At 39.2% G+C, this 25,836-nt stretch overlaps 1 protein-coding gene across 8 annotated transcripts in view; it reads right to left on the bottom strand.

Moving 5' to 3' along the window:
- SYNE2 (spectrin repeat containing nuclear envelope protein 2) overlaps positions 1 to 25,836 on the bottom strand; it is a 296,791-nt gene that overhangs the window by 213,496 nt on the left and 57,459 nt on the right. For all 8 annotated transcript variants that reach the window (XM_070592938.1, XM_070592939.1, XM_070592940.1 and 5 more), the window contains 6 exons: positions 13,553 to 13,614; positions 12,523 to 12,618; positions 12,357 to 12,434; positions 12,176 to 12,268; positions 7,070 to 7,251; positions 4,867 to 5,063 (listed from right to left, as the gene is read on the bottom strand). In XM_070592938.1, coding sequence (XP_070449039.1) covers positions 4,867 to 5,063; positions 7,070 to 7,251; positions 12,176 to 12,268; positions 12,357 to 12,434; positions 12,523 to 12,618; positions 13,553 to 13,614 — 708 coding nt within the window. The remainder of the gene's footprint in view (positions 1 to 4,866; positions 5,064 to 7,069; positions 7,252 to 12,175; positions 12,269 to 12,356; positions 12,435 to 12,522; positions 12,619 to 13,552; positions 13,615 to 25,836) is intronic.

The raw sequence follows: 25,836 nt of genomic DNA, 5'->3' as shown, positions 1-25,836 counted from the left end.
GAGTCCATGGTGAAATTAATTTGGAAAATGCTGAATTAAACAAAGTTAAAAATATTAGAAATTCCTTAAGTGCAGAAGTTTTCCAGATGTATAATAAATTAGGTAGACCCAAAAATGACAACGAAGGGATTGCAACATGTCACAGACAAAATGAACACATAATATTGGGATGTCTCTGGGTATGTTGCCAAAATAACCAACGACGATCATTGAAAAGGAAATCTTCTATGTTTATTTATTAATTCAGTTAAACTCAATTCAGCAAATATTTATAGAACGCCAACAATGCAGTCACAAGCAGAGGTTACAAGCATATGTAAGACTCAGTCCTTGTTCTTAGGGGCCTATCTTTTATCCCTTTACTCATTCAACAAGTAGATGCTAGACACTTGAGTAGATACTAGATGCCTTAAGATATTATCTGCCCCTCAAGGAGCTTGCAGTCGGGAGAAAAACAAGCAACATACAAGTACAACACACTATGCATGCTTTAGCCAATGTGCTTACTGGGCCCAGTGTGTGCTCTAAGCCGGCTGGGGAAACGGGAATCTAATCTATATCCAAATAATAAAATTCAAGACAGTAAGCACATAAAAGGTATCAATAGAAAGCCAGGAGTGGGGTTTCAATAAAGGAAGGATCCCCAAGAGTTGAGTTATTCTATCTTTTACTGAAAAGAGTATAAATATCAAGAAATACATAAAACGATACTGGCTTAACTAGATATTTGTTTTTAAAAACTTCTCATTATATATGAAGCTTTGCCTAATGATTAAATGTTTAACGAAATTGTGTCAAAGATAGTTCCCTTATTCAAATATGACCGTGGTATTTGTTTTGGGGTATTTGTTAAATAATCATGACGTATTTCACATTTTTGAGCTATTAGTTAAGCTATTTTAAATGAATTATGAGCATTCATGTAGTGTCAATTTGGTTTTATTATATTGTCTCTGCGATTAGTTGCCTAATTATTTTCACATATTAAAATAGAGAAAATATTTTACATTAATAAAGATTTGGAGAATGAAAATATGAAAGAAGTATTTATAAAAACAGTAATCAGGGGCCAGCCTGGTGGCATAGTGGTTAAGTTCGCACACTCTGCTTCAGTGCACCAGGGTTCGCAGGTTCAGATCCCAGGTGTGGACCTATACATCACTTATCAAGCCATGCTGTGGCAGGTGCCCCACATATAAAGTAGAGGAAGATGGGCATAGATGTTAGATCAGGGCCAATCTTCCTTAGCAAAAAGAGAAGGATTGGTGGCTGATGTTAGCTCAGAGCTAATCTTCCTCACCAAAAACAAAAAAAACAAAACAGTAATCACAAACAGGGAATAAGGCAGAGCATGGAGAAAAATAAAGAAAAGGAAAAAGATAATGAAAAGCCAAAAGGGAGAGAAAAAAGACAAAGAACAGGAAAAAAGAAGAAAGAAGAAAAAAGGAGGGAAGAAAAAACCAGGAAATGGAGGGAAGTTAATGAGAAGAATTAATAACAAGCAACATGAAACCAAACTAATGACAAACCTATATACAGAAATAGGGAATCATGAGGCTAAATGTGAACTTAGAAATATCATCTAATTCAACTGAGGTCCAAAAAGGCTAAGTACCAGTAGCAATGAGCACACCTACACACACATCTTGGTTTCAAATACCATCTCCAATAAAAGGAACCAGGGCTCCTCGGAGGAATGGCCGATCCCAGGACTGGGCCAGGAAATATACAAGATGAGCCTTCATATAATGCCAGAAATTAAGAACGTGCTCAAAAGCAAACAAGGAAATCCTGCGTTGATGTGGATATGTGAAAGGCGCACAGGAGCCAACTGAAAGAGTGCCAATGGCCAAAACTTTGAGCTTTAAAAAAATGTTGCTTTTTTTTTTTAAAGATTTAATTTTTTTCCTTTTTCTCCCCAAAGCCTCCCGGTACACAGTTGTATATTCTTCGTTGTGGATCCTTCTAGTTGTGGCATGTGGGACGCTGCCTCAGCGTGGTTTGATGAGCAGTGCCATGTCCGCGCCCAGGATTCGAACACTGGGCCGCCTGCAGTGGAGTGCGTGAACTTAACCACTCAGCCATGGGGCCAGCCCCTAAAAAAATGTTTTTTTAATTTGAGTAATAAATAAAGTAGTATTGGATTACAACACAAAGTATAAAATAAACTGTCCATGAGTCCGTCTTGATATAAATAGATGTCTGGTTAAATGAAGAAACGGGGGAGAATAGACAAATCGCCTGTGCAGAATTCCAAATAATTTCTGCAGATAACTTGTCCTCAAGGAGGGTGAGCACAACTCTCCTATGCGTGGGTTGTAGAAAGTAACTTCTCCTAAGAATGCAGCACGGAAAGAGGGAAACAAAGAATGATTTTACAGAGGAGAAACCTGACAAACACCATCTCAGCCAGGGGACCAAGGTCAACACCAACAGTGATGTCACGTTGTCAGTATGTTCCTGTGATATGATGTAATGACAATGGCACTTTACCTCTGTGGTCTTCCTCCCAAGAACTCACAACCCCAGTCTAATATGAGAAAAACATAACACAAACTCCAGTAAAGGGGACCCTACAAAATACCTGACCAGTAATCCAAACTGCCAAGGTCATCGAAACAGAAAGGTCTTAGAAACTGTTACATCAAGTAGCCCAAGGAGACAAGAAAACTATATGTAATTTAGTGACCTGGATGGAATTATGAAGAGGAAAAGGGCACTGGGGGAAAACTAAGGAAATGAGAATAAAGCATAATAATTTATCAATATTGGTTCACTAGTTGTAAGAAATGTACCATACTAACATAAGATGTCAACATAGGGGAAACTGGATGTGGGAACTTACCGTAGTATCTTCCCAATTTTTCTGTAAATGTAAAACTATTGTAAAAAATAAAGTCTATTTAAAGAAAAAAATAAAATGAGGTATTGATAAATGTTGCAACGTAGACGAGCTTCAAAAACATTATAAGTTAAAGAGACCAGTCACAAAAGACCACATATTGTACGATACCATTTATGTGAAACGTCCAGAGCTGGCAAATCTATAGAGACAGAAAGTAAATTAGTGGTTGCTAGGCCTGTTGTGTGTGTGTGTGTGTGTGTGTGATTTGGGGTGCGGAGGAGTTAAGGGGAAAATGGGGAGGGACTATTAATGGGCATAGGGCTTATCTTTGGGGTGAAGAAAATGTCCTAAAATTGATTGTGATGGTGGTTGCAAAATTTTGTGAATATACTAAAAACCATTGAATCATACACTTAAATGGGTAAATTGTATGCTTAGAACTGTATCTCAATAAAGCTGTTTTAAACCAGAAAGTTTCTAAGTGAGAAAGCCACAGTTTACACCAGCTTGAGAGAGCTGTTAAATTTTCAGCAGTTATATCAGCTCGTTGTCAAACATAGCCCACATTCAAAACTCAATTATGTAAATACGTAATTAAATAAATTATATTAAAACAAAGGTAAGAAAATACTCAAAACCCATCACTTCCCAACTATTTTACTACTACCCAGGCTCTTGAGATTATTTGTGTCTGTTGTATCTGTATGCTAGAAAAAATAATATATAATGATGAGCTACTGTATGTCTTTTTCCACCTGTGTTCAGTGACTTCACGCTGGTAGCTTGAAATCAGCCACAGTGGTAGTATTTATACCACAAAAAAAAATCAGCAAAGGAGGGCTTGTTGTTTTGTTGACTGCTATGAAAGGGATGGAGAAAGTGTAAATAATGCAGATTAATCTTAAAAGTATGTCCTGTCTACAGCTGTTAAATTGCAAATAGCACAAAAAATTGAGGAAATATTCTTCCAGTATTTAATTCAGCAAAAAAGTCATTTACGTCATTGAAGAAAAGTTAAGTTCTGATATACCTCATTGCTGTTCCACTTACTCATTAACATAAAAGAAATTATCCACCAACATTCAAGAACTATGCTTGTTCAGCAACTGCAACCATAAATTGGCTACAGGTGGACACAAGAGTTTGGCAAAAATCAACCAAAGCATTTCTGAGCTTTGGGAAATTTATAATAAAGTGTATGATATATTTTATTATTATTTGTAGAGTGTTTGCTGCACAGCCTTTATATTAGCAATATTTATAGTAGACATATGTATATAGACATATACACACACACACACTGTTTTGGAGAGCCAGTTGTTAAACATTTACCTACACACCCCTGGTTACAGAGCTAAGACTAGAACTTGTATCTCTTGACCCCTTAGCTCCTTATAAATGTCACTAATCCTACATGCCTCTTTTATGATCCTAGTGGGGTTTTTCTAATAAGCTTTGGGTACATTATGAAACAATATAATCCAAAGTGCTTTTCCAAAATAATTAAATTACTTTAATCATCACATGAAGTTAAAGTATAATTTGATAATTGTCTCTTTGAATATAACCAATATTTAGGATTCTGCTGTTGTCATTAACAATTCAACACAATAGCAATCAACAGCAAACTGGGCAAGCCATGGAGGGAAACAGAAAAGCAGTCTCTCCTCACAGGGGTTCAGCTTTACTAGGGGAAGGGGGTGGGAAAGGGGTGAACAACTCAAACATCACACTCAAGAGATTTCAGAACAGATAATAGAATCAAGGGAACACAATAGAAGAAAACTAAGACAAAGGCTCATATTATTCCCAATAACAGCATGGTTTGCTTTCAGCTGTGGTGTCATCCTGGCAATTACTGAGGTTAACTAATTGGGAGGAATTCTTAATTTCATGAAATTTAATAGAGTCAAGTTAAATCCTCCAGGACTAAAATATAACAGTTATGCTTGCTTACACATGGATACCGTTTTCAAATCAGCATCACATTGGACACTTTTAAAAAGAAAGAAGATGTTTACCTTCTGGTTCCAGCAGTTTGGGGATCTTCAGTTCTTGTTCTGCGATTCTAAAGGCCTCCTTCAGATTGTCTTTGTTGGATCTATGCTTCACACTCTTCATGTCAATCAGGTTTGGTCGCAAGGCGTGAATGATGGCCAAAAAAGCCATCCCATTTCTCCAGCTTGACTTAAAATCTGTCACACTGACAGACTCATACCTTTCACAAAAGGACGAAAACATAATAAAGACTATTTAAGAGAATATTTCAAAGCGCCTCCGCTACAGTCAACAGTAACTAAAGCAAATTTCAGTGAATCAAATATACAAACCATTCGAGGAAAATATTTTATTTTAATCTGGTGGTCAAATCAAAGTGAAATGACAAGTTTGGTGAGGCTCACAATCCCTTAAACATCGATTCCTCCATGCTCCTTCCAGGTTGGTCCCCACCCTGCTCCCCACGCGCCTCAGAAACGCAACCACTGCTCTAATTCTCACCATAGATTAGTTTTGCCCGTTCTAGAACATCCTATAAACCGGATCATAGAGCATGTGTTCTTTTATGTTTGGCTTCTATGGCTGAGCATTACATTTCTTGTAATCCATCCACGTTGCTCTAAGTATCAGCAGTTTGTTCCTCCATTCATTTTTATTGCTGGTTAGTATTCCACTGTATTGTATTCCAATCTTTTTGATATTTATATGTTCATTGTCATTTTATTTATTTTACTTTTATTAAATACTTTTTTTTCATTTTATTATTTTTTATTGAGGTCAGATTGGTTTATGCTCATTTAGAAGTCACAAATGGGGGACTGATTCATCTTTGGAAATAAGAAAATACAACATAGTCTTACATCTGAGTCCTAGATCATCACAGAATACTGAAATAAAAGTTACCTAATAATACCACCAATTAAGGCCAAAACTAGGATAAACTCCTGATGAATTACTTAAGAGTTACGAACTACATCCTAATAAGTTTAGCATAAACTCTATGGTTGAAAAAAAGGAAGGACATGGAGAAGAGATAAACTATGGTAAAATATATGGACTTTGAGAGGGTTTGAAGCTTAGTTACGCATAAATGAAATAAATCTGAATATGATGCAGTAATGCTCTTCACACATGCTATGCTTTAGATTTTAACAATTTAGGAAACTGAAGTAAAACTTTCTCTGCATGATTCAAGAAAAAGTTCATCTAATAAACTTAAAACTTACAAGATATGTATGTTTGTGTCCGTCACAGAATACAGAGGATGAATGACAACTAAAGAAGCATAAGCCTGAAGGCAGCAATTCACATCTTAGCCTTTCCTTAGCACGGAGTCACTCAGAAGCCCACATGTGACAGGGCTTAACGACGTATTTATGACGTTATTTACCCAGACAATGCTATGATGTGACAAGGAATGCCTTTTGAACTCTACAGCTCTTCCTGTGGGGAGCTCTCCTGCGTCCTACTTTCTTCTCCTAAACTCCATCCCAGCGACTGGTTAAACTGAAAAAGTAAACGTCTCCCAAGAGCAGAAGACATTTTTCAATTTAAAAAAGAAACTATGAGCACTGACTTCCCTCCGTCATCCCCACTTTTTAAAAACACATAGTCTCTTGTCTCTTTGTTTCCTGAGCTGTGAGTTGCTGCACAATGGGGACCATGGCCTTTTAACATAGTCATACACAGCTCGAGGAGAAAATGTTATGAGTTGGTTACTGATCACTCATTTGTTCATTCATTCATTCAAAACACTTTATGGAGCACCTACCATGAACTCTTATTACGCTAAGCTCTGGGGATACACAGTCAATTAAGACATGGTCCTGGCCTTTAAAGAGCTCCTACTGTGCTAAAACTTTTTGAATCTAAATCTACGTTCCAGATGCATAAGGGGATTGTGCCTGAAGAAACAGATATTTAAAGGCCACCTTATTTCCACAGTAATAGGCCACCTGAACATAGGGGTGGAGGTGAGCCTGGTTACCTAGATGATACCTCCTTCCAGCCTTCAAAATCAAGAGTGGTTGAGCTCATTGACCTTCATATTTGGAAGACTCACTATGAGAGGAAGAGGGATAGTGAGCATTTTCTTTTCATGAGATGGGAGTGTTCAGGTGGTTGCTATACTCAGTTGGCCTGATTGCCAGACCTGGAAGTGCGTAAGATTGTGTTGGTGGGTACAGCTGCCCCGAGTGTCTCCTCTGGTCATAGCTAACTACTTACGTGGCACATTGCTCCTGAGCCCACAAGAGAAGAGCGTTCTTTGCAGACATCTGCCATCTTTCTTGGGCTTTGGAGCATTTCTTAGCTGGAGGACTTGAGGTAGGAGATGAGTCAACCACACTCATGCTGTCGGGGGAAGGTTGATCATAATTGCAAGGCAGAGTCTGGGCAAGCTCCTCAATCTAAGGAAGACAATACTAAGAGTTAACATATACAGAATCATCAGTTAGCAGCACTGAGGCAAAACCTTCAGTCAAGACCTAAAAAGTATCATATAACAGTGACAGTTTACTTATGGTAAAATGAGCACCAGACAAATCCTTGAACAACAGCATTTGTCCTCTGGGGCCATAGTTAGGCTTTCTTTCAGTGGACCTGGGTCACTCCTTGCCCTCACTCAGGCATGGTGTTCCCCTTGAGGGCTGGCATCTATTCACCCCCTACCGTGCTTACAGAGCACTTTACTGGTGCTCAACAACTGTCAATCTAAATTGAACTGAACTGAATTGAGCTCCTAGTCTAGAGATCTTCAGAGACACTGGGTCAATTAAAAGGCATCCTCGATTACAAACCATTAAGAAACAAATATACAAACAGAAAAAAAAATAGTCAAACACATGGAAGGATAAGTCACAAGAAAGAAAAAAAATTGCTATTAAGTATATGAAAAATAACCTCATTAGTCATTTAAGAAATCTAAATGTATACAGCAAAAGGACAGTTTTTTCATACATAACACATACATAGCACAAAAAATTTTAAAAGATAACATCCAGTGATGGTGAGAGTATGAGAAAGTGGATATTCATGTATTGCTGGTAAATATACAAATTGGTTCAGTTTTTTGGAGGGCAATATGATAATACCTACAGAAAACTTTAAAAGATAAATCCACAAACAGAGCAGAAGTATTACTGAGAGAGCCAGCTCTGATGGCCTAGCGGTTAAAGTTTGGCACGCTCAGCTTCAGCAGCCTGGGTTCAGTTCCCAGACACAGAAGCAAACCACTCATCTGTCAGTAGCCATGCTGTGGCAGTGGCTCACATAGAAGAACCAGAAGGACTTACAACTAGAATATACAACTGTGTACTGGTGCTTTGGGGAGGTAAAAACAAAAAGAGAGGAAGACTGGCAACAGATGTTAGCTCAAAGCAAATATCCCTAGCAAAAAAACAAAAAAAATATATATATATATATATTAAAAAAAAGGAGCATTGGTGAGAGAAGTACACTTTAGATAGATTCACCAGATAATCAATAATAGCCCATTTGACCAACATAATTAACAAACTTGATCTGATTGGTTTATACCATTGTACCTAAAATGGTAGAATCAACATTCTTTTCAAGCGCATATAAAATATTTACCAAAATTGACCATGCTGAGCCATAGAGCAAGCCTCAGCAATTTTGAAGGACTTTTCGAAATCATTAAGATTATATTCTCTGACCACACTGAAATTAAGCTAGAAATCAGTAATGAAGATATAACAAACAAAATCCGCAAGTATTTGGAAATTCAGCAATATACTGTTATAGAATCCATGGGTCAAATGAAAAATCATAATGAAAATTACAAAATATTTTGATCTGAGCAATAATGAAAATACTATATTCATGGACTAGAAGATGCAATATTTTAAAAACGTCAACTGTTTCCAAATTGTTCTATACATTCAATGGAATTCTCATTAAAATTCCAGGAGATTATGTATGTAAAGTAATAAGTTATTTATAAAATTTATATGCATAGTAAATCAACATGTTATATACCTTAAACTTACACAATGGTATATGTCAACTATATCTCCATTAAAAAATATTTACATAGACATGCAAACAGCAAAGAATAGCCAAGATCATCTTGAAGAACAAGTTAGACAACCACACCATCGGATGTCAAGACTTACTATATAGCTACGGAAATTAACATAACACTGCACTGGTGCGAGGATAAATAATGGAATAGAGCAGACAATCTGAAAATGGAGCCACACATATATGGTTACTTGATTTATGAAGGTGACACTACAGTACAGTAGGAAAATGATGGTCTTTTCAATAAACAGTGTTGGGTCATCTGGATATTTTCCATATGGATAGCCATATGGAAAAAATAAGTCTTGCCTGCTTCAACACAACGTACTCAAAAAAAATCAGCTCATTCTTGAAAGACTGCAGATCTAAATGTAAAAGTGAAACAAGCTTTTAGAACTGTGCTGTCCAATACGATAGCCACTAGCCACGTGGGGCTATTTAAATTTAAATTAATTCAACAAAATTTAAAATTTAGTTCCTCAGTCATACTAGCCACATTCCAAGTGTTCAATAGACACAAGGGGCTAGTGGCTACTGTTCTGTACAGTGAAGCTATAGAACATTCCTGTCAATGCAGAAAGCCCCATCGAACAGAACTACTCCAAAAAATAGCAGGAGAATATCTCCATGATGTTGGTAAAGGGGAAGATTTTTTTAAAGGACATAAAAAGTACCAGACACACACAAAAAGAAGTTGATAAAGTTGAACTATATTAAAACTACGAATGTCTGTTTATTAAAAGATTGAAAAGGGAAACCAGAGTCAGAAAAGATATTTGCAATTATATATACACAACTAAGGATTTGTATCTAGAATATATTTTATTTATTTTATTTTTTTCAGAATATATTTTAAAGATTCTATAAACCATTACACACAACAGCACGGCTAAAATAAAAATTTTTTAATGCCAAGTATTAGCAAGGATTGGTGCAAGGAACTCTCATACTCTGGTAACAGTGTAAATCAGAACAAGTTTGAAAAGCTATTTGGCAGGTGTTTACTAGAGCTGAAGATCACATGGCCTATGGCCCCACAGTTCCATTCCTAGATACACCTGCAACAGAAAGGAGGGCTTGTAGCACGAAAGGGCATATACAGGAATGCTCCTAGCAGCTTTATTCAAAACAGCTAAAAACTGGCAACAAAACATCCATCCATCGAGAGTAGAATGGTAAGTAAGTTCTGGAATATTCATGTAATGGTACATTCGTGCACAAGAATGAAAAAGAAAGACCGATCGATACATGCTTCAACGGGATGAATCTCACAGACACGATGTTAAGGGAAATAGGGCAGACACAAAGGAGTATACGGTGTGTGCAAGAGAATTCAGTCATAACTCACTTTATGTGAAGTTAAAGACGCTAAACTAATCAATGATAAAGATCCAAACAGTGGTTATCTTTAAGGAAGGAGTGCAGTGACTGGGAAAAGGACCTGGGGATTCTGGGATGCCACCACCAATGTTCCATATTTTTATCTCCGGTTAAACAGTGTTCATGTGGATGTGTTAATTTATGAAAATTCACCAAGCTCTACACTTAAGATTTGTGCATTTTCTCTATGTGTGTTATACTTTTTTTTTTTTTTTTTGCTGAGGAAGATTTGCCCTGAGCTAACACCTGTGCCAATCCTCCTCTTATTTTTTTGTTTGTGGGATGCCTCCACAGCGTGGCTGGTAAGTGGAATAGGTCTGCACCCAAGAACCTGGGCCACTGAAGCAGAGCATGCAGAACTTTAACCATTCAGCAACAGGGCCAGGCCCCTGCGCTATACTTCAACATATAAACTTTTGTTGAAGTGTGTGCTATACTTCAACAAAAGTTTATTTACAATATTAAAACAAAACCAAAAACAGTTTTAATTTTGCGAATCTTACAGCCCAAAAATTTCATTTCTAGAAATTTGGTTCCTGGAAATAATTAAGATTGTATGCAGAAATTTTATCTGAAGGGCAGTCTTTCTGGAATTGCTTATAGTCGTAAAAGATCGTGAGCATTCTAACTGTCCATTAACAAAATATAATATTTTACAAAAGACACCATGCTTCCATTAAAATATATATAATTTCAGAAAGATGTTAATTAGAACAGGTTGAAAACAGTATGGAGAGCATGACCCTATTTTAAGATATATGTATATGACTATATATATTAATTCCTGCTGCATATATATGAAAACTATCAAATTATTTAAAGTGATTATCTGTGAATGGTAGAATTATTGATGACTTTATCTTCTTTTTGTTATCTATATTGAAAATTTTAATTATATTTCAAATACCCTGGAAAGTATAGAGAAAAAACATAATAAATGCCTATGAATTATCAAATTTTAACATTTTACCACATTTGGTTCATATTTTTTTAAAGAAATTAAACACAGATACAGTTTAAGCCTCTGCCTTTCCTTCTCCAATTCCATTTCCCTCCTTTCCCAGAGGGGAAAAAACCACAATCTTAAATTTAGTTTTCATCATCCTCATGCATATTATTCTAGTATAACTACAAATGTAGGTATCCAAAAATAATACATAGTCTGGTTTTGCATGTATTAAATTTGATATAAATTAGTTATGTAACATTCTAGTTTTTCTAAAATAGGCATTTTTTTCCCACATAATTTTTAAAGTTATTTTTAAAGTAATTATGGAGATACAGAACATGTAAGTTTTCAGGTAGCTGTAGAAAATCTGCACTAATTCAGAATCCAAGACCTGAGAGAATATGCTTATCAATCATAAATGCCATAAAGTCAGGACTATAACTATCTCATTCATTGTTATTTTCTTGGTGTCCTAAAACAGAAGCTAGCACACAGTAGGTGCTCAGAAATATTTGCGGAATGAAATCAATCTATGAGTCATTCATGGATGCTGTAGGATTATTAGATTGGACAAGTGTCCTCAAAAACACGGAGATTTTACAAAGTTTAATGGGTTAGTTTTCAAGAATTTACTCCAAAAGCTTCCTACTCTCTCTTCTGAGAAAGTAAATAAACAATAATAAGCAAAAATTTACCACAGTAGGTTCTACACAGACTGGTGCTGTTATCATGGATAATTCAGGATATAATGATAATTCAGCATTCAATTTTCAATTGAAAAATAACATAAATGGCAAAAAGGTCTGCTATATATTTTCTACCTGTCAAGATTTCCAGAGTGTCCTATTTCTGGAAGAAGCTGAGGACTGATTCTGGCATCAAGTCACACATTGCATTACACTTATTTCATACTTTGGTAATTGGAATAGAAAAAATTTTCAGATCATCAGACTACTTACATGAAAGTGCAGTATAATTGTCCAAATTAGGCCAAGAATAATGGATGGTTTTCCATCTATAATGTCAGTAATATGAATGTTTATTAGCTTGATCTGAAAAAGAAAAAATGCAGGTTAAAAGGAGAAAACATTTCACAGCATTTCTGTCTCTTATGAGTTTTCAAGTGAAATTCACACTCACGGATCGGCTTTGCAGGAACGTCAGGGCATGCTCTATGTTGATCCTACACTGGAATGGATTGGATCCTTTATCTCGAGGCTAGGAAATTTAAGCAAAACATATTGCTCAGAAATAGGAAAATTTTTTTACATCAAAAAATTTCCTTAATGTCATTTTAAAAGCTTACCAATTGTTGTCCTGAGAGGACTTCCAGCAGGTCCAGGAGGACATGCCCCTTTCTAATGTCTGTGAAGAGGTCTGATATAACCGAGGGGGGGGTGTGCTGCAAAACGTCACCAGAAAAATCATCATCCAAATTTTGGCCCCAAAACACAATACCTTTAAGAATCTCATAAATGTGCTTTGTATCTTCACAAAAGCTAAGACTGGGTAGTGATTTTCTTCATAACTAAGGGAATGATAGTTCCATATCAAAACACAATAAGAAAAATGGTGAACTTTATTTATCTCATGGCAAATTTCCAGTAACAAAACACTCTTTCAGCTTTCACTGAGAGCTAAAAGCTGTGCGTTGAAATAGTATTAAAGATATTCAAAATCAGCCAGTGGTGACCCATTTGGGGAGCAGATTACATTTCTAGAGTAACCTGTTTATGAATTTACCCTTTTCAGAATTACGACCACTGTGCTAGGATGAGTAGCCTGCGAGAAGAGGCTCATTCATTTTGTATCTAGGTTATTCCAGGCACTTGGCATCGCTGAGAGGCAGGACGGCACAGTGATTAAGATCAAGGCCTTTGGGTCCAGACTGCTGGGGTCTGTATCCCAGCGCTATCATTTACAAGCTCTGAGACCTACGGGCAAGACATATAACTTCTCTGTACTTTAGTTTCCTTATTCTTTAAACAGAAATACTACTACCTGGGGAGAGGTTTTGAAGTCATTTAAATGTAACGAGTAGTCATTACATTTAAAGAGCTTGGGACAGTGTCTAACACAGAACACTCAATATACATGAATCATTACTATAATTTCATTTGCTGCTTTACATATTTTTATAGCACTCTCTCCCATATCCTTAACAAAACTGCCCTTTGTGTTGGGAAAGAATAACAAATACATCAAAACATGATCAAGGTGACATTCAGCACGTTGTTTTAACCTTTGACATGTCACCAGTGCCAAGTTGGGGACTCAAACTGAGGGAGCAGGAGTAACATATATATTTCCAGCTTAATTTGCTCTTTTTTCCTCACCTTTGCCAACTGTGAGTTTATCCAGCAGGTGAAGGTTTTCTTCTGAGTGTCTTCCTGTTTAGCTATTAAAAAAGGACAACAGCAGTTACTGAATGAGAAGCCTCAGAAACATCTTGAACATATCAAACCTTCAAAGTTTTGTCACTCTGAGTCTGTGCTTGTGTTTCACAATCTTACAAACTTTCTAGGAATTAGTCAATTTCAGATGTTCATCAAGAAGTGTTTTGGAAATAGCATGCTGATATAAGATATTTTTTAAAGCCACAGGTTAGCTGATGAGAGACAATGGTTTTTAAGACTTTTTCCTGACGAAACAATGAAGTCCTTACGTGGCCTTGACAGTGCTGTGCTAGGAACCGTGGTGACAGAGAAGACTTCCTAACAAGAGGACCTGCAGCCTAAGCCAAAGCCAGGCCGTATTTAAAGATAAATTCCAGAACATCGGATGACGTTTTAAACGGCTCATCAAGTCATGGCAGGATAGTCTTGACCTTTATCATGCAGAATCTACTGCCACTGAATTAACTGTAAATGAGCTGCAATTAGAGTCAGAGAGACCTGGGTTCAAATCCTGCCTCTGTTACGGAGGAGTTGGTGACCTTGAGCAGTTTCCTCACGGAGTAAGGTAAGAAGCACTCACCTCTAGAAGCTGTTATGAGAATTTAATGATTCACTAGAAGTGGATAGTCTCTGGCACATAGTAAACACATAAGAAGTACTAGCTTTTACTCTTATTAACCAGGCAGAAGTCAAAGGAAAACCCTAAACACTCAGAGTGTACATTCCCTTCCTCCCCAGGGCAGGAGTGGGCCCCACACCGACTCCATGCTTCCCCCAGCCTCCTACCCCCTCAGCTTCAACTCTGAGGCCGAGCGTTAGCCCTGCACACGAGGACTGACTGGCCTTGTCCCCAGAGCTCCTTATTCCCCTGGACAGGGAGAAGCATAAGCCCAGACACCACTGCTCTCTGCACGCAAAGCTCACAGCCTGTCACCACCGTCTACCTCGAGTTCATGAGGTCTCATCTCACTATGCCTTTAACCTGGCCGCGTCTCCCAACACACCCCCCCACACACACACACCCCTCCCCAGACTCTCACACGCCCTCTGTTCTCTCACTCTAATTTCCATGTGACTCTGCATATCTCCCAATTTTTCTCCTTAACTCCTGAAACCCTTCCACTGATGATGAAATCCATAATACACCCTCAGCAAAATCCCCCACGCACCCACTACCCTCTCTGGGCGGGCTTGGCCTTTCTGCTCTAATTGAAACCTGGCCCTCCTCTGAGCACTCCGCTTTCTCTGCAGCCCTTTCAGGCAGTGGCTTTGCTTTCTCTTGTAAGCAGCCCTTGGACCACACTGGTTCCTTGTTCCTCACTGCTCCTTTCAGATCACTCTCCACTCTTTGTCTCTGAATGCTCCAGCTTTGACTCTCATGTCATCAGACTGTCCCCACTGTTACAGTCATATCCTTATCTCTGTCACTCCTCATCATTTCTCAAAGGTTTTAGCTCCTTCCCCACTGTCACCCTCTCCAATACAACTCCTGTCTGATTCTTGGCAATTTCAATATACATAGAGATGAACCTTCCAACCTCCTGGCCTCTCCGTTTCTTCTGCAATAAAGTTGCCTTCTGACCTGCCTCAACCACTCACTGTCATGGTCATACACCAGACCCTGCATTACTAATAACTACAACTCCTCATAATGTCGATTTCATGCATTATCATCTCTGAACATCACCTCTTATCTTCACTTCATTCCCTCCAGCGCTCCAACTTTAACAATCCTTGGGATCCATTAACAACTCCATGCCATTGATTCTGCCCATTTTCACTGCCCTTCACCTTCTTGATATCCTTCCTTTCACCCTTACCCATTTTAAACTCCATGATCAGTCACTACACACACTCTCTTGTGCCTCTCATTTTGTTGTGTGTGCTTGGTACGTGACCACTACCCTCGGCTCACTCATGCCATTCATACACGTGCTGCCGAATGTGGCTGGAGGAAAACCCATAACTGTGTTGACTGGTCTCACCGTGACCCCGAGTGGGTCCTAAATGCTGCCCGGCAGTCATACTATGGCCCTCTACCACTGCCCTGGACAGTAATTTCACAGCCTCTCCTTCTTTCACAAACTTTCAACAGGCTCTCCCATCCTTACTCTCAGCTGAGAACTTGCTTCCCAGGACACTTAAGCAAGCAATCACCCACTCTCCCTCATCTAACACCTACCAAAATGTTCTGCCTCCAGGAGGTAGGACAGAGCAGCAATTAAGTGTATAACCTCTCAAGTAGACTGCCTGGGGTTTGAATTCTGAGCATGCCATTTAGTATTGGCTATATTAGGAGGTTATCAAAACTGGGGTCATAATAGTACCTTGAGGATATTAAATAAGTTATGTATTTAAATGATACAATGTCTGGCAGATAATAAGCATTAAGCAAATGTTAGTAAATATTATTTAAAAATATTCTGCCTCTAACCTGTTAGCATGGATGAACGAGTCTTGCTCAGACCTAAAGCTGATCCCTTCACTGGTTCAGGAGATCCCATCCCTTTGCACCTATTCGAGAACATTTTGCTCCTTTCCCTCCTGTACCCTCCTCTTGTTCTGCCCTCTCTCTGGGACCCTTCCCATCAGTATAGACCCATGCTGTTAATTCACCCATCTGTAAACAAAAACAGAAACAAACTCCTCTTGACCACAGTTCCCCACCAGCTACTCCTTCACTTGTCTGCTCCCTGTTGTGGCAAGGCTCCTCAAATACAGTTGTCTCTGTTCACTGTCCCCAGGTCCTATCAACATTCTCTCTTAACTGAACCCATGCCAATCAGGCCCTCGCATTCCACCGAAACTGCTCTCTCATCAAGGTCACCATGAATCAAGGTCGTCAGTGACCCCCTCTCACTAAAACCAATGGTCGATTCTCAGCCTTCATCTTTCTGGACCACCAGCAGCATCCGATACAGATGATCACTCTCTCCTCCTGCCTTCAGGACCCTACACTCTTGGTTTTCCTCCTACATCACATGTTGGCTTCTCTCTCTCTCTCTCACACTTCACATCCAGTGCCTCAGGAAATCCCCTTAGGTTCACTTTCAAAATATATTCAGGATACGACCACTTCTCACCACTCCACTCAACCACCCTGGTCCAAGTCACCTCCACCTCCCCCTCCACCTGGATTACCGCGATAGATTCCTAACGGGTCTCCCTCCTCCAGCCTTGTCCTCTAAATACTATTCTCAACACAGCAGCGAGAGTGATATTGATGAAACGTTAACTCAGATCAGAAAACCCCTTTGCTCAAAACCCTCCGAGGACTCCTCACATCACTGCTTATGATGGCCTCATGGCCGAAACCATCTGCCGCCACCACCACCACCACTTCCTCCTGGCTCAATCCACTCCGGCCACTCTGCTGCCCTGCCTGTTTGTCTCAAACTCTGGAGACACATTCCCACCTCAGGGCTTTTGCACTAGCTGTCCTTTCCTCCAGGAATGCTCTTACTACAGATAGCCCCCGAGCCGAACTCCCTCTTCTCTTTCAGATCTTGGTTCAAATGGTACTATATCCATACCATCTGTCCTGACCATCCTATTTAAAACTGTAACACCCCAACTCCTGCTCCCCGTTGTTTGCTCTATTTTTTTCTACAGGACTTACCACCTTTTAGCATTCTGTGTAAGTTATATATATAGTATGTTTATCATTTAATATCTTGCTCTTCTCCCAATAGAACCTAAGCACCACATATGCAAAGATGTTTTATCTGTGATATATTCCAAGTGCCTAGAGGAGACTGGCCCAGATTAGGCTCTAAATAAATATTTGCTGAGAGAATAATAATATTGATTTTACTAAGCATTATTATTGTTACATGTTGTTTACGAAACTGAGCAGGTCAATCTACCTTTATGCACTTACATTCCTTTTTTTAAAGTTGTCTGTTCTACCTTCTGATACATTGTTTGCCTTTGACCCTTCCCACTCTGCCTCATTAATCTCTATCTAACAGCTGTAATGGGCTGAAATTGTTCACAAGACATCTAATTTGAGTTCTTGACAATTTTTGAATCTGATAAGAGTTTAGGCTGAAGCATTGAAGAGAATCTGAATAAATGGAATTTTAGTGTGTTTACAAACGTGATTAGAGAGTAAAGATGCACTTGGCCTCGCTGGGTTTTTTCCCTTATCTTTTTTAATCCATTTCATTTTTTTCTGTATTATCAGCTTAAATTAGTTATAGCCCAGTGACTTACACATTATAGAGTGCTCAATAATTGTTAGCTGAACTGAATTAAGTTCTGACAAGCCAACTGAATAGCTGAGGCTTTCAAGGGTCATTTCTGTTTTATATAAATTTCACTTAGTGGAAGAATTACAAAGAAACACAATTTAGTCCCATAAATCAAATGGTACTAAATCGTCTAGAATCTTTGAGATGCGTTTTCACTGTTTTTCCCCCTAATATCAGTAGATGGTAAGACAATAATTTTTAAGCATATACTGACACCAAAAAGTATACTGAGGGCTAATTTTGTTCCTCAATAGAAAAAACTAGAGAACAAGTTTTTATGATTCCGGGATCAAGTTACATGCGCACAATGTACATCAATCAAGCCCACATGTAAGAGCAGGGAGGGCCCTAGCCATTACTATAACAATAAAGCAGAAATTCAAATCAAAAACAAAACAAATAAAAAAAACTAAAGATGACTCTCTTCAGATCCTTATGGAACTGAGAGAGATTTCTCTTTCTAGGTGATCAAGTGTGAAAAAGAAATTTATTGGCAATACGACCAGGTCCAAAGCCAGAGTCTGCACTAACTTTAGGGGAGTCATGGGGGAGGCTGCAGGGGGGTACCTTTAAATCACCAGGGAGGGGAGAAGCACTGGCAGAGAACTGAGCCTTACGTCCCTAAGGAGTCTAGTGTTCCACGTCCACCTGGAAATCTCAGCCATTTTTTGACTATTTCCAAGTAAGATGAGGGATCATTTCATTTCCATGCGAGGCTAGACAAAAGGGGTCTTGGTACGAGTGAACTGAGGACCATGAACTTTCTCAGGTTGAGAAAAGCCCAGCAAAACCAGGGCTCTGACTGGATTATTCAAATTGGAGCACCTAATCTCATATGAGGTGGCACTGATGAAAACCCCTGACAGGGACACAAACTTGAATTTTAAATAATCAAAAAATTTCCAATGAAAACATTGCTATTCCTGTCCTAATTTGAGTAAAACCTAACAGAAACAAAGGAAAAAACAATAAGAGGAGCAGTCAGAACAAAGCCCCACTAGTACTCTCCAGGGAGCAAAGGAAACAGCACAAATGAAACCCTCAGAAAAGGATTTAGAAAGAAAACCTCCCGGCTTTTAACTAATTCACTGTCCAAACTTAGAGAACACGTCTTCATCCTGGAAATCAAACCTTTCAGCTGCAACAGGACCTTTTGCATAACAGCAAACAAAGATGTCCCCAGTGCAATTAAAACACCTTCGTAGCAGCTCAATTAAATGGTCTGGTAAGTGCCAGTTCATTTATCCCTTGACACATTTCGCTCGCATTTTCATACTGCCTTATCCCTGAAAAGCAGTATTAGTTCAATAGGAACCAGAGCCAAACAGCTCACCCTATGGCAGGATAAGTAACCTTTTGTTCTTTTCAAAGCCTGACCCATTGGGAAAAAAATAATTGAGAGCCACATGCTTTTAAAGCAACTTAATTTGAGTGGGTGAGATTTTTTTTTAACTGTTGGGTTTTATTTTTCAATTTCCGGGGTAACTTTCTAATAAAATAATAAAACTCTTCTCAAAATGGCACATAGAGAATAAGACCTTTTAATCAGCAGATGTTAGGGATAAAAAAGGCAAAGAAAGAAAGAGAACAATAAAATCAATTATAATGATGAATTTCTGTAAAATGTCAAGTAACAGAGAAGGAGAAATTCTCTATCTTGATTTTTAAGACAAACAAGAAATATACATAACGTAGGAAAATGTGGTCAGTGAATTTTATTCAGGCCAGTATAGGTATCCTTGATTATCATTCTTGGAAAATATTGGACTGAATTTCAGAAAGAAGGCATAGAAGGCAAAGATTTTCGCTAGGAGTCATTACCATAAAAATACATTTAATCCCTGAGGGTATTCTTATTCAATCTGCGCTTTGTGAGCTGGCAACTCATATCCTTAGCCTGAAGGGAATTTAAATGAAAACAAACTGAGTTAAGCTCAATGAAAACGTATGGACTTTAAGTTCATTATAAAGCTCATTATAAAACTCCCATGGCTACTGGTTCTCAGCAAGGTCCAGTTTCCCAAAAGTTCATCCAAAATGCTGAGTCCAGGAGTTCGCCCCAGTAGTAAGAGTTGAAAAGCCATTCCCCAGCCATGAGAATCACTAGTTTACATGATTTACTTAATACAGAGCTATGCAGTATTACAATCTGGCTTTTCCAAGAGTGTTCTCTACTGCACGAGGTCAATGAGGAAGCTTTGCAACCCTCCTCTACCCAGGAATTTCTCTTCTTCCCTATTATTGGGTTATTGATAATCGGTTTACTGCACATGGCCCCAGACTCATTACTTTGAGTTTTAACTCTCCTCATTAAAATCTTTTGATCGTCCCTAATTCCTTAATGACTCAATTATAAATTCTTAGCCTAACATTCTAGGTCATTCATAATGTGATTCCAATCTACTTTTTCCTGACTCCTCTCCCATGACTTCTCCATTCACATCCTATTTCTCTAGCCCACCTAGAATATCTACAATCCCCATGTAAGTTTCACTCTTTTCTGCATTGCCATGCTATGTACCCTCTGGAATGGCCAATCTTCCCGTCTCCCTCTGCATTCACAGAGACCCCAGCACCCAGCACAATGCACATAGTGGGCATTCGATTGACATTTATTAAAACAAGTCATATCCTTTCCTAAACTGAAATAGAAATACTCTCTTCTGCCTCTGTCTCTCCTATAATACTTTTTTCTTTTCATTTTTTTTTTTTTTGAGGAAGATTAGCCCTGAGCTAACATCTGCTGCCAATCCTCCTCTTTTTGCTGAGGAAGACTGGCCCTGAGCTAACATCCATGCCTATCTTCCTCTACTTTATAAGTGGAACGCCTGCCACAGCATGGCTAGACAGGCAGTGCATAGGTCTGCACCGGGGGTCCGCATGGGGGATCCGAACCAGCAAACCCCGGGCCGCCAATGTGGAATGTGCAAACTTAGCCACTGCGCCACCGGGCCAGCCCCCCTCCCATAATACTTTATTGGATCTTTTCTTATTATTAGAAAGTAATATATAATACTTATAAAAAACATTTTTTCAAACAACAATAGAAGATAAAAGTTAATCTTAACCTTCCTCAAACCTCCCATTTTCCTTTCCCAGATACAACACTAATTAACAGTTTCCTGTGCATCCTTCTAGATGAAGTTGTAAAGAACATAAATTCTAAGGGGAAGGGTATGGTTTTGTTGGTCACTAGGTCCCTAGCTCCTACAATAATGCCTTGCAAGTAGGAGGCACTCAGTCAATATTTGTTGAATGAATGAATGTATGTATATGGAAATTAAATGAATATATATGATATAGCTTCATATGTTTACGTTGATAATTCAAAAAGCAGAAATTTAGGTACACTACTTAAAGTTAAAAAGCATCTGCTATGGGGCTGGACCCATGGCCGAGTGGTTAAGTTCGTGCGCTCCGCTGCAGGTGGCCCAGTGTTTTGTTGGTTCGAATCCTGGGCGCGGACATGGCACTGCTCATCAAACCACGCTGAGGCAGCATCCCACATGCCACAACTAGAAGGACCCACAACGAAGAATATACAACTATGTACTGCGGGGCTTTGGGGAGAAAAAGGAAAAAAATAAAACCTTTAAAAAAAAAAAGCATCTGCTAAACTATAAGAAATTTTTTAAAAGGAGATCATAACTCTTCCAAATTACCAGAAAATAAGAAAAATATATCCGGCGAATAAAAAGAACACAGTAGATATACATGAGCTGATGTGGATATATTCTTAAGTGAAAAAGAGCATGTTATAAAATAGCATGTTTATTATTACTCCATCTGTATTTGTTTTTTTAAAGATTGGCACCTGAGCTAACATTTGTTGCCATCTTCTTTTTTATTTTTCCTTCTTCTCCCCAAGTCCCCCCAGTACATAGTTGTATATTTTACTTGTGGGTCCTTCTAGTTGTGCTATGTGGGACACCGCCTCAGTGTGGCCTGACGAGCGGTGCCATGTCCGCGCCCAGGATCCGAATCAGCAAAACCCTGGGGCCACAGAAGCTGAGCGCGCGAACTTAATCACTCGGCCACGGGGTCAGCCCCCTATCTGTATTTTTATTAGTATCGTTATACGTATAACCCAACAGTTTGTTTCTATCCTGTGGTCATTACCGCCTGCTGCTCATGTACTGTGGTCATGTCCCTGCCTGTGGTTTCTCTCCTACTCAATGTATGAACCTTCAAGTTCAAACTTCATGCTTTTGTGTTTTTGCTACCCCTAGCACAATGCCGTGTAGACAAGACATAATAAATATTTGCTGACTGAAAGACTTAGTAAATATTACAAGAATTGAGGATCAAACAGACTTATTGTATGGAGAAGAATTTAATTTACTGGCAACAGTTAGTAGGCCTATGTCTTATCCCAATCCTTGTTTTAATAACCCCCAGGCAATTTCTTTCTTCTACTAATAAAATGTCTGGAACAAAAGGGCATGTACTAAGGAGACCCTGTTGCCATTCCCTAAAACAACCCTGCCAACTCACTGTGAGCAGGACAGACGCAGAAGGAGAACTAAATTCGGATGATAAGGCAACACATTTTTGCCATGTGTTCCAACAGCCGTCCCAAAGAATCTTAATCAAGCTATTATCCAATAGAAAGGGAGCTAAAAATAATAAGGCCACCTCTTCTATTGTTTATCATGGAGATTATAAACAGAAATACATGAAGAAACAAATCAAGGGAATAAAAACACACAGGCACACACAATCAAAACAAGAACAGCCTAAAATATTTGAAGAATAAACAGGAAAAGGCCTGTTATTTAACTACCAAAAGGGAGACTACTGACAGACAGAGAAAGCAGGGGGACAATTTACAACACATTTTCTTGCAACCAATCACAAGCAAGCAAGCAAGAAAAATAAATAGTACCAAGACTGGGATCTCGCTAATTGAACCAGAAAAGTGAGTTGAGAAGTTAACTCCCAGCTAACATATGTCCCAAGTACAGTGTGCAACCATCTCTCAATCTCCAAATTCTTTTATTTCACATAGTTCCCCCCTGGAGAATCCATGTTGTCACTATAGCAAAAACAGCACTTGCCTGTCAAACTCAGTATTCCAGGACTAAAACCACACTCCACCTCCCCACTTCCCAAACCTGTCCTTATGCCTGTTTCTATCTCATGGATTTGACACCATCATCCTTTATCATCCCCAGGTACAGTCTACCACCAAAGCCTGACAATTTGCCTCCACATAGCTCTGGCGTCCATTCCCTTCTCTACATCTCTCGGTTCCCCTAACCCTCCTGCCCCAATCTACCATCAGCTCTGGCCTGGACTACTTCCATGGCCAACCAGGCCTGCTCCACTCCCTTCAATCTGTTCTCCACTTCAACCAGTAAATCTGAGGGTATTACCCTCTCCACCTTTGCTGGTTTCTCTCTACTCTCAGCATCAAGAGCAAAACCCATAACAGCCTAGGAGGTCCTGTGTGGTCCACCCCAGAGCAACTCTCCAGCCTGGCACACAGCACTCTCCCCCACCCAGGGCTCCAGCCCCTCCCTGCTTCTTTCAGGGCCTTTACAAGCTCTGTTGCCTCCTGCCACTCTGCCCCATCATCCTCTTCACCTAGCTAACTTCTACTTATGCTTAGGTCTCAGCTCAACTGTTGCATCCTGAAGGAAACCTAAATCAATGTGTCGTTTGCTATTTGCTTTCATAGATCCAATCAGGTTTCCCTCTCTATTTGGCACTTGCCTCAACTTGTAATTATCGACAAGATTAAGGGCACTGGCTCTACAGCCAGACTACCTGGGGTTGATCCATATCTGCCATTTATTAGCTGTGTCCCTTCTCATCTTCTTATCTATAAAATGGGGATAATAATACCTACTTCATAAATTGTTAGGGGGATTAAGTACTTACATTGACATAGATTAGAGGTCAACAAACTATAACCCGAAAGGCCAAATCTGGTCTGCGCCTATTTTTGTAAATAAAGTTTTATTGAAACACAGACATGCTCATTTGTATGCACACTTTGTGTAGTTACTTTCACGCTAAAATGGCAAAGTTGAGTAGTTGTGACAGACCATACGACCTCAAAGACTAAAATATTTACTACCTGCCCCTTTACAGAAAAAGTTTGCCCCTCCCTGGCATAGACCATAATTAGTCTACACAAATAAATATTAGCTCTAACATGGATGAACCTTGGAAACGTTATGCTAAATGCAAGAAGCCAGTTACAAAGTAACATATATGATTCCATTTGTATGAAATGTCCAGAATAGGAAAATCTCCAGACACAGAAAGTAGATCAGTGGTTGCCTAGGGCCAGAGGGGTGGATGATTTGTGAATGATAGCTAAAAAGTATGGGGTTTCTTTTTGGGGTAATGAAAATGTTCTAAAATTAAATGTGATGGTTGCACAAGTCTGTGAATATTAAAAAAAACTATGGAATTGTACACTTTAAGAGTTGTATGGTATGTGAATTACATCTCCAATCATATCTCAATAAAGCTGTTCCAAAAAAAATGAGTTAATATCTGTGAGATAGATTGATTATTATCCGTCTCCTCTTTAGCCTATGGGCTGCATGAGAACATGGGCCAAGACTGATTTTGCTCCTAACTTTGCCTGCAGCACCTACCACCATGCGTTTCATGTCGCACGAATGTAGAAAATAATTTGCTGAATGAGTGGTTAAACAGCTGGGGGAGGAGGGGGCAGGGCTTTGTTGTTGATTTTCCCCCGTCAATGTAGAGATGTAAGTATTTAGTTTGTTGGGAAAATACATGACATACAACAAATGATTTCTGTTCTATTCTGGACCTCAGCATGTGGAATCCAGCAACTTCGTGTTGCCACAGGAGTGAACCACACCCTTGCGCAAACACCTGAGATTTTCACAGTGAGGCTTTTGTTTGCAGCCTCACTGGAACAGAGCTCCTGGCTCTCTGAGTAAGCAAATCTTGTATTTCTAGCACATGAGAATGAGCCCACAATACAGATAAAATGCCTCGAATCTGTGGTGCAGTTCGGCTCTCCTCTTTCTCACCTTCTTCCGACTCATCTGAGTTCCTCAATAAATATCTGTGATGTGAAGAAATCAAAGAAACTACTACATCTCTTTTAACACATATCTCTCACTCCTCACTCCCTTTTATCTAGCACATGAAACTGTGAGTGCTTTTCTTTGGAAAATTCAGATGTGTGAGGCTGTACTTTCCCCAGGGAAGTAGTCCCAGCCCATGTGACTTCTGAGCGCAAAAGAACCAGCCTGCACTGAAGAGATCTGTGCTGCGACTACAAATCTCGGATCCCTACGCTTCTGAATGGCGGCGAAGTACGCAGGCTTATTGTTTAAGCGCAGGTTTCTGGGTCCCAACTCCCAGAGATTCTGATTCAGGGAGTCCACAGAGCTCACTCTGAGAAACACCTCTCTACAGTAAGTGGACTGATGTACATGTGGGACGTACTCTTGAGACAACACAAGGGAACAGGCGGGGCCCGGCAAAAATGGTGATGAAATAATAAACTCTGAGAGGGTAATACATTGTAGCTCAGTGTAAATCTATTATAACATAACACCCTAAGATGCACTTGGCTCAGGCCTGCTGAAGCAAGCCGGGTCCGGGAATAAGTGGGAACTCAAGGGTAAGGAACAAGGACACTATTTCACTAAAGCCTTTTAATGAAGCAGTCAGGTAGGCATTTTTATAAATGAGAAAGCTGTAGCTCCTAGAAGATGAATGAGTTTTATTCGCTCGTTCAATAAACATTTATTGAAAGTCTACTGTGTCCTGAATACTGTGCTCTGGATGGAGGAGAAATCAAAATCCAGATGTGTCTGATACCGAAATCCATGTTCTTTTCATTATAATTCAAAATTGGATGAAATGTCAAATCCATGTCCCCTCCAGCTACCACCCTATCTCTCTCTTCCCCTTTAAACCCAAACTTCTTGAAAGAACTGTTTACACTGGCTGTCTTCACTTTCTTACCTACCA

Source organism: Equus przewalskii, chromosome 25 (assembly GCF_037783145.1).
Source record: "Equus przewalskii isolate Varuska chromosome 25, EquPr2, whole genome shotgun sequence".
Taxonomy (NCBI): Eukaryota; Metazoa; Chordata; class Mammalia; order Perissodactyla; family Equidae; genus Equus; species Equus przewalskii.
Note: the sequence above shows the minus strand (reverse complement) of the source record. Positions and strands in the feature narration are given on the sequence as shown.